The sequence below is a fragment of the Medicago sativa genome, chromosome 3, assembly GCF_051527215.1.
Source record: "Medicago sativa cultivar Bolivia chromosome 3, Bolivia_mono, whole genome shotgun sequence".
Lineage (NCBI taxonomy): Eukaryota > Viridiplantae > Streptophyta > Magnoliopsida > Fabales > Fabaceae > Medicago > Medicago sativa.
In genome coordinates, this window is record NC_140751.1 from 80232404 (window position 1) to 80241893 (window position 9490).

General features: G+C 35.0%; 2 protein-coding genes across 2 annotated transcripts; one reads left to right on the forward strand and one right to left on the reverse strand.

Moving 5' to 3' along the window:
* LOC146940698 (uncharacterized) lies at positions 1-1192 on the forward strand. Its single transcript, XM_085749890.1, has 5 exons — positions 1-66; positions 169-188; positions 295-421; positions 527-661; positions 770-1192. Exons 1-5 carry the CDS (start codon positions 1-3, stop codon positions 1091-1093), a joined length of 672 nt encoding a protein of 223 aa, XP_085606016.1. The 3' UTR covers positions 1094-1192.
* A 2363-nt stretch (positions 1193-3555) lies between these two features.
* LOC146940699 (uncharacterized) lies at positions 3556-9194 on the reverse strand. The gene is made up of 7 exons (XM_085749891.1): positions 8787-9194; positions 8560-8700; positions 8345-8479; positions 7829-8257; positions 7608-7751; positions 7299-7517; positions 3556-3928 (listed from the first exon to the last, which is right to left on the reverse strand). Exons 1-6 carry the CDS (start codon positions 9153-9155, stop codon positions 7308-7310), a joined length of 1428 nt encoding a protein of 475 aa, XP_085606017.1. The 5' UTR covers positions 9156-9194; the 3' UTR covers positions 3556-3928; positions 7299-7307.
* Between the last annotated feature and the right edge of the window lie 296 nt (positions 9195-9490).

Here is a 9490-nt window from a genome sequence, read left to right on the forward strand (position 1 = left end):
ATGACATTTCATGGGATTGGAGAAAGAGCAATCATCTTAACCCCGTCAGACACCAAACAAAAGGCAGTAAGTTACTTTTATTTATTATTGATTAAATTTAGTTTCTATAATTTAAAACAAATTTTAATTACATATCAATTTTCTTACTCCTTATTTTTCCCATTTCAGATTGTTGTTATGCCTTCTGTGTATGTTGTGTGCTTGAGGCCGTACACCACATTGAAAAAAAAGGAAAGGGAGAGCTTATACGCTTATCTCCACAAGATATTTATAGTAGTTTGATCAAAAATGAAGAACAAAACAAACTTGGGCGTACTGTTGTGTTGCGGACACAGTTAAATGGGTGAGAGAAAATGGATGTGTTCTAGAAACGTCATGTCCTTATGTGGGAACCTTCAAGCAAGCTGCAAAGGAGCGCAATGTAAGTACACCGATATTCTCATTCCACTCCATTCAAACTAATTTTTTCATTATTATTTTTACATCTATCATCCATATTAATTTGTTTTTACATTATTCTATTTAGAAATATTTAAGCTTTGCAAGTTCATTACAAATAGAACTTACAAAAGACTTGTGCTTCAAAAAAGAGGACCAAAAAGTTCAAGGAAAACTATTAGAAAGCAAGATCAGAAAAGCACCTGTAGCTGCACAAATGTTGTGGTTTGGTGAGATGAATATATAGTTTGAAAGGGGTGAGTCAAATTCAAATTATCTATTAGAATCTCAATTAAATTTGTTATTTTATTTTATTTTATTGTTATTGTAGTATGACATATATTCTGGTCCGAAACCGAAAGATGCCAAAGATTTGGAAATGAAAGAGGAAGAGGAAGAGGAAGAGGAAAAGGAAGAATATCATGCAGTAACGATTGTTGGATATGGACAAGAAATGAGAGAAATTGAGGTGGAGAATAAGAACAAAAGGAAGAAGAAGAAGAAGATGGAATTGATAAAATACTGGATAATCAGAAATTCACATGGGATAGATTGGGGGGAGAAAGGCTATGCAAGAATCAACAGAGCTCCCTGCCATGATGGTAGACTCTTGATTGATGTTGCATGGGCTCTCAGAGGGGGGTATGAATACTGAGTACCTACTTTTGCTTTTTTTGGATACAATCTTGTTATTTATATTTTAAAACTTATGTATGACTTTATTAAAGAGCAATGATATTCTAACAACCAAAAATCAACAACTTTTGTGACAACCACCAATTTTCAAAGGAAAAGTAGATAGTGACACGGAAACCAAAGCAATAGAGAGGGAAAATAAAAAGATAATGTGAGTATGAGAGATAAAGTTGTCACATAGGTTGTCACAAAATGGTTGTTAGAATATCATTTCTCTTATTAAAACATGAAATTCTCATTTTATATGTGACTTTATTAAGACATAAAAATGGTTTAGCTCTTCCTTATTTAATGTTTTGAAATGTACCAAGAAATATTTGGTAATATAATATATTCAACTATCCAAATACTCCCTCCGGTCCTATTTATAAGAAAATTTTCAAAAATAAATTTGGTCCAATTTATAAGAAAAAGTCACAACTTTTAAAGTACATTTATTGTTTAAAAGACTTTTCTAACCCTCATTTAATGTTGGTCTTTTCAATATTAGTGGATATATTTAATACTTCACAAATTTTTATGAGGGTATATTTGTAAAAACATTCAAAAAATTGCAACAACTAATAATTATCTTGGTTTTGATGATTTTTGGTTTCTTTTCTTATATAAAGGACCGGAGGGAGTAGCTTTTTTTTTTAAAAAAAAAAAATCCAAATATCAAACACACAAATTACAATAAAAATGTCTATAACTCTAAGGACCAAGTGTTTATTATTTTTAAGTATCCCCTAAGGACTATGTGTACAACTGTTTAGGCGCATTCACCTATTCCATTATGACTAACGTCAAATTTACAATCAATAATGGGGACAGTTAAAGTCAAAGACCCTCTAATCCAATATTAGGCTCCTTTAGCGTATGTGACAATTTCTTTGAGCAAGAGTTCTCAAGATCCCATTTTATGCTCATTGTTTTCCATCAAACTAATTTATATAGCCTGCATCTATTTGAGATCAAATCTTCATATCTAATTATACCAAGAGTGTTGTCTTTTTCCTTATTAAATCTTATTCTCTTCACTGTTGCAAGAGTTTGAGACATTTGACAATATCAGTAGAATGCAATTAATCATGAATCATTGTCTTATCTTTACATAATCAGAATTCAGAACCTACGGGAAGTAGTACAAGGCAGCCTAGAAAGGAGGGAAAAAGAACCTCGTATCAAACTTGGAAATTACATATAAACCTAACTTGGAAAAAACAGTCGTAAGAGGAGATGAAACAATTGAAGTTTGCGAACCCCTTCCACACACATATTTGTAGTAACCCTTTTAGGAATATGGTTGATGGTAGTCTTGGAGAATTGGCCGTCCAACACAGTGGTTCCAGGGAATTTACATCCGTTGGTGCTTGGGATATACCTATGGTAGAATGACTTTTACCTACGGGAATGTACTGTCACTAAACGTCAAGTTTCTAAGTACTTGGGGCTACGGTAAAAGGACCTTTGCCTACAGAAAGTTGCTGTAACTAAAGATCAAAGTTTCTGGGTACTTAGTGTGTTTGGGGCTGTATCTACGGTAAAAGGGCTTTTACCTACGGAAATTGGCTGTTAGTACAAGTCAAGTTACTTGAAGTGTTAGTTAGGGATCAAAAGTCATAAAAAATTGTAATAAAAGACTAAATTTTAAAATAAAGATACCAAAAGTTCATTTAACCCATCTTATTAGAACTTTCCCAAATTGAAAAAGATAGAGACAAGTAAGATGATCGATTTTAGTTCATTGTATTGCCAAACTAGGATGATCAATTTGTCGTTCTCAGAGTTTGGAATTGAAAGATTTCGTAACTGGTAGCAACCGTCGTTTGAAATAGAAGCGAAATCAAAGTCCATGTTTTGGAATCATTCAGGAACAAAAGAAGTTGAAAGGGCGGAGGTTTGTGATGGGAGAGAGGGAGAGAAGTAGGATATGCGGGAGAGAAGGAAGAGAGGCAGGATCATGTTAGAGAGAGAGAGAGAGAGCAGGCGACACATTGTAGCTAAAATGACCCTAACTGTGGATCGTGACCCTTAGGCAGTAAGTGTGGTCAATCTATAACACAAAACATATAGGAGTGTGTGGTTCTTCAAAGGACATTGATCACCTTTTTCTTCATTGTGATTTTTTTTTTTTTTTTTTTTACAAATTTGGAATGCTCTTTATAAGTGGCTAGGCTTCATCTTGGTCAATTCTTCTCATATTCGGATCATCCGACTCATTTTGTGGCTTTGGGAGGCTCTTCAAAAAAGTTGTGCAAGGTACTTCATCTACTTTTATTTTCCTATACTTGTGATGGTACGCATAAACTTTTAGTTCATATGCATTCTGTATCATACTTCGATTTCTTATTCTTCATCGGTACTGTATCCATTTGTGCTGCCAAAAGATCTCATGCAATTACGGACCAAATCAATATAACAGAAAATTAAGGGATGATATTCTAACCCAATCAATAATAAAATAACTTAAACCATTAATTTTGAATTAACTTACATCAGACGATCATAATTTATTCTTCTCCTTTTTCACAATAGCAAAGTGTTCTCACTTGAGTCGTCACATATATATTACAGATGTTGGAAACGCTCATCAGATTGTACAGATTAGTGACTAACATAAGATGGCAGGAAACTACAAAATACATAAAACCAAAAAGTCCAAATATGTTCTAGCAAAATATATTGTCTACATAAACACCAACAAATTTAACTACACTCAGAAGTCTGTCCAGGCTTTCACCCCCCATGTGCATCTAACATAACCAAAACCAGGTTTCACGGCAGATGGATGCAATGCAATGGACATGATTTCCTGCAAAGGGAATTAAAAAAATCAGGGTAAGGGGGTAAACTATCGGAATGATATGTTGTTGTGACTCAATGAAAAGTAGATCAAAAACTTGCATTTAATTACTAGCATGAGTTGCATTGCAGAAATTATGATTCCGAAAATCCAAGGCTAAACCAATTAGGCAGGTCAGAAAATTATGAAACTAGCACAAGCAAACTGACAAATCATTTTACCTAAAAATAAATTCAGTCAGATTACAAGATTTTGCCGAACACAACAAAAATAACAGATGACAACGATGTTGTGAAATTCATTAATCTCCGATAACTCTCCATAAATTAGTGGTAGTTGATATGATAAATTTATATTACAAGATCTTGCCAAACACAACGATGTTGTGAAATTCATTAATCACTGATGACAACGATGACAACGATGTTGTGAAATTCATTAATCACTGATGATTCTTCATAAATTAGTGATAGCGGATATGATAAAATTTTATGCAAGTCTACATGAACCAGAGTGTGTCAAACAAAAACACATTCATTCATAGCACAAGTAGAGTGTAAAACTGCATAAAAACGGGAACAAAACCCTTAAAATAAGCAAACAATCTAACACAATGGCTGCATATATTTCAACAACTACACATCATTCAAAGATAAAGGGTGCTATAAAAACAAAATGCTTGGGAACAAGGACAGACCAATGGTGTTACACCAGAAGATGTTACAATTTTGACAAAACTAAAGCACTCTAAAAACCACAAGTTTGCTATTAAAAATCATCAGAATAAACAAGTACTGATTACACAAGCGAGAGACTGGACAAGGAAAAGAATATTGACAAGAAATGGAAAACAAAGTCATATGAACATGTAAATAAAATACCAAAACAAATTAAATAGAAGATTGGCTTCCAGTTAACAACAAAACAATTGTATCAGAACAGAAAAAACAAGCTCAACCATCCCCAAAACAGAAAATACATGTTGAGACTTGGAACCCCTGAAAACACATTCCCAAGGCCAAAAGCAAACCAATGTGTTTCAATCTTGGACTTTTAACTGCTTAAAACTTGTAATACATTACACAATACTTTCCATTTGCTGAGTTAAAAAAGGTACTTGTGATAGGTGTCAAGCTGATTCTTTCCCAGAGTGAGAAAAACCAGGAACTCAAGATTTCTCTTGGTGCAAAAAATAAAAACAGGTTCTAGATAAATTTAGCAATGATAGTTAAATTCACGCCTAAAGCCATGAACATTATTAAAAACCCAAGGTAGTGAGAAAAAATAGAATCTCAAGATTTCTCTCTGTGCAAAAAATAAAAACAGGTTCTCGATAAATTTAGCAATGATAGTTAGATTCAGGCTTAAATTCATGAACATTATTAAAAACCTAATAATGGTGTGAGTCTAACACCGTTAAGAAACCCCCAAATAAGAGAAGAGCACAGTTTCCCGCATTTATCACCAGCGAAGGTATTAAAAATAGACAAGGTATAATTGAAGAGTAAAGCAGGGAATAACTTTGAAAGGTGAGAGAAAATGTTAAAGTAAAGATAATTAGATACTGCAATAATAACTAATTCAGTATACCAACATGGAAAGAGAGGAGAAAGATCTGATAGATGCTGCAATAATGATTAATTCAATATTCCAACATGGAAAGGGAGGAGAAAGATCTAATTCAGAATTTAAATATGAAAAGAGAAGAGAGTGCTCAAATATCAAGCTACAAAGGCAATGCCACATTTACCAAATTTTAAAATCAGCTTAAGATCGAATGCAATGTTTCAGTTTTCTAGAACCAAAAATTACAACCTATGAATTAAGCATTGGCAACAATAATTGATGGTTACATTTGAATCAGAATTCCAAACACAATTAAGAAGGTATACAATAAAAGAAAATGCATGAAAAGATTGGTAGCCAGACATGATACAATAACAATACCAATGATTTACAAAGAGAGGTATGCAATGGGGTCAAGTTAGAAGAGGTGATGGGTGGGATTTGATTTAACAATTGTGATTACAAGTGGTGGTAAAATGTGTTTCCAAATAAGGTTTATAAGTTGTGGCAATTTGGTGTATGTTTGACAATTGCACCGAAAGGAAAAATACATGACCACATGATCTTTTGTTTAAATGTTATTTGTGTTAACGGCTTCTTTCAATTCTGTCTAGATTATAAAGAAAACGGTCAGAATTGTGTTTATAGTGAGTCGCCTTCAGTTCACATAAACCTTTGGCACTCTCTGGTTTGAGCAAAAAATTGTTATTTGTGTTAACGGCTTCTTTCAATTCTGTCTAGATTATAAAGAAAACGGTCAGAATTGTGTTTATAGTGAGTCGCATTCGGTTCACATAAACCTTTGGCACTCTCTGGTTAGAGCAAAAAATTGTTATTTGTGTTATCGGCTTCTTTCAATTCTGTCTAGATTATAAAGAAAACGGTCATAATTGTGTTTATAGCGAGTCGCGTTCAGTTCACATAAACCTTTGGCACTCTCTGGTTGGAGCAAAAAATTGTTATTTGTGTTAACGGCTTCTTTCAGTTCTGTCTAGATTATAAAGAAAACGGTCATAATTGTGTTTATAGTGAGTCGCCTTCAGTTCACATAAACCTTTGGCACTCTCTGGTTTGAGCAAAAAATTGTTATTTGTGTTAACGGCTTCTTTCAATTTTGTCTAGATTATAAAGAAAACGGTCGGAATTGTGTTTATAGTGAGTCGCCTTCAGTTCACATAAACCTTTGGCACTCTCTGGTTTGAGCAAAAAATTGGCTAGTCCAAGTGAAGTCGGGAAAAGGAAACACAATGCAGCTTCCAAATGAAGGGAGATAAGAAGTGATGTTGAAGAAAAGGATATAAACAATTATAGAACTGAATGAAATAGTGTTTCAATCAACATGCTCCAGTCTCTATGGAACTTAGGCTTCACTGACAATTTTTTTTGGCAGTAGTATATTTTAGAGTGAAGACCGGTTTTGGTCTTTCATAATTTTCTTGTGGTCCAATCTAGTCCTACAACAACAACAACCACCAAGCCTTATCCCACTAAGTGGGGTCCAATCTAGTCCTGACAAAAATAAAACCCAAAGTGACATTTTCATATGGGCTACAAATTAGTCGGTCTTATACTGAATCAGGGACTAATTCAATTCATCCCCATATATAAAAATGTCAGCGACTACTTTGGGGTTTTGTTTCTGTCGCACAAAAAATGTGAAAGACCAGAATGGGTCTTCACTCATTTATTTTAAATACCATACATAATCAAATAGAAGAATAATTTGTTACCAATTTTAAGAATATTGATATTGATGAACCTAGAGAGAACATAGAACATCTAAACATGTGTAATAGTAAAGAAAGATTATTACCATGGTGCGTTAATTAGAGGTTTTAATGGAACACGACTTGACCTTAGTTGTTCCAGATATCTTGTTCCAGACATGGGCCTGAAAAGTTGTTGTAGCAGGGGTGTTGGAAGGTTCAACAACTTGAGGTATTGGTTGTTTTGCCTTAAAAGTAATGTAATAAGTACCAAGAGGAATAGGAGAACGGGTTGCCTTGACAAGCTGGACAAACTCATATTTGGCCTAAATAAGAGAAAGGAAGAACAATGAAGCGGACGAACTAAAGAATAAGATATAAACAAAAACAATATTGGTGAAGTAGTAGTTTAAAACCTGATTGTCAACATTGTATTTTTCCAAAGCAAGTTTGGAGAGGCGTTTGAGAAGAGGGATACGTTGTTGGGTTATGGGAAAGGGTCTGGGATAGTTATTGCCACATGTATTTGCTGCGCGTGGAATAGGGATGGCATCGAAGGGCTGTGCAGCAGAGTACAGAAACAGATTAAGAGAGTTAAACACAGAATTAAAAGCAAGATTAAAGGAGAGAAACGTACGCTTATGTTCTCTTTGGCCTTCAAATACGCAGCTACGGCATTTTTGATATCCTCTTCTTGTTTTATCTTAGCTTTATTCTTGTACACAAATTGCGGACACGCAAAATGAAAAGTACAAGGGTGATCATCATACCGGCTTGCGAAATCACTCCTCTTCAGCTCTTTCACTGGTATCGATTCCCACCAAGACAGATCCAATTTCAATTTTGATTTTGATTCTGATTCCTCTTCTTCTTCCGATTCCGATTCTGCTTCCGATTCCTCTTCTGCTTCCGAATCTGAGTCAGGTTCCGGTTCCTGTTCTGGTTCACGTTTCAGCCACTTCCCTCTATCGTCGCAGCTTCCCGAGGGAGGTCGGATAGCGCCAAACACGGAAGTCTCCATCGACATTAGACAGGAAGGATTGAATGAGCGACAAAATTCACAGATCTATAGAAAAGGACGGCCATTCCTCTTTATAAGCAAAACACTTGGGTTTTTATTTGGGTTGCGCCCTTGCTTTGTTCCCAACCCGACCCGTAATAAATCTAGATGGAATTTTTTACTGGTAGATAGATTTTCTCTTTTGGTAATGTAGTAATTACCAAAAATAGGAATAGGACGACGGGTTGCCTTGACAAGCTCAAGGAACTCATACTTGATATCGGTACCCTAAATTAATAAGATAAACAAAAATTAAGAGAAAGAATAATGAAAGATTAAGATATATCAGCAGTGAAGAAGTTTAAAACCTGATTGTCGCGATTGTACTTATCCAAAGCAAGTTTTGAGAGTTCAATGAAAAGTTGGCGACGATCATCAATGTTAATGGGTCTGGGAAAGTTATTGCCACATACATTTGCTTCGCGTGGAATAGGGATGGCATCGAAGGGCTGTGCAGCAGAGTACAGAAACAGAAACAGATTAAAAGAGTTAAATACAAAATTAAAACTAAAATTAAGAGAGGGAAACAACATACACTTATGTTCTCAGCTTCCTTCCAATACTTTTCGACAGCATTTTTTCTAGCCTCTTCTTTATCTCTCATAGCTTTATTCTCATAAACAAATTTCGGACACGTAAAAAAGTAAGGAAAAGGATCATCTTCATAACGGCTAGCGAAATCACTCTCCTTCAGATCTTCTAATGGTATCCGTTCCCACCATAACGGGTCCAATTCCACTTTCACTTTCGATTCTACTTCCGATTCTGATTCCGATTCCGATTCCGAATCCGAGTCAGATTCTGGTTCTCGTTCCGCTTCCCGTTTCGGCCACTTCCCTCTGTTGTAGCAGCTTTCCGGGGGAGGTTGGATGGCGGCTCCAAACACGAGAGTCTCGGTCGACATTAGACAGGAAGGATGGATCGAATCAATAACAAAAGGCTTAATTACTCTTTGGTCCCTTAAATTATTTGTTGGTTATATTTTGGTCCCATAAGTTATTAAGGTTACAATTTGGTCCGTTAAGTTACTTTTTGGTTTCGTTTTGGTCCCTTAACTATTAAAAGTTTCGTTTTGGTCCCTTAACTTATTTTTTTTGTTTCGTTTTGGTCCCTTAACTTATTTTTTGGTTTCGTTTTGGTCCCTTAACTTATTTTTTTGTTTCGTTTTGGTCCCTTAACGCTAATACATTCATCCTAACGTAAAGGACCAAAGTGGTTGACGGAGGAAGAGTTAAGGGA

What these genes read in the sequence shown, in the direction of transcription:
- LOC146940699 (XM_085749891.1), bottom strand. Translation starts at nt 9,155, where the DNA reads ATGTCGACCGAGACTCTCGTGTTTGGAGCCGCCATCCAACCTCCCCCG. An exon ending in AGGCCAAAGAGAACATAAGC is followed by an intron (nt 7,752 to 7,828) that starts GTACGTTTCTCT and finishes TCTGCTGCACAG; the next exon opens with CCCTTCGATGCCATCCCTAT. An exon ending in AATACAATGTTGACAATCAG is followed by an intron (nt 7,518 to 7,607) that starts GTTTTAAACTAC and finishes TCTCTTATTTAG; the next exon opens with GCCAAATATGAGTTTGTCCA.
- LOC146940698 (XM_085749890.1), top strand. Translation starts at nt 1, where the DNA reads ATGACATTTCATGGGATTGGAGAAAGAGCAATCATCTTAACCCCGTCA. An exon ending in CAGACACCAAACAAAAGGCA is followed by an intron (nt 67 to 168) that starts GTAAGTTACTTT and finishes TTCCCATTTCAG; the next exon opens with ATTGTTGTTATGCCTTCTGT. An exon ending in AAGCTGCAAAGGAGCGCAAT is followed by an intron (nt 422 to 526) that starts GTAAGTACACCG and finishes TATTCTATTTAG; the next exon opens with AAATATTTAAGCTTTGCAAG.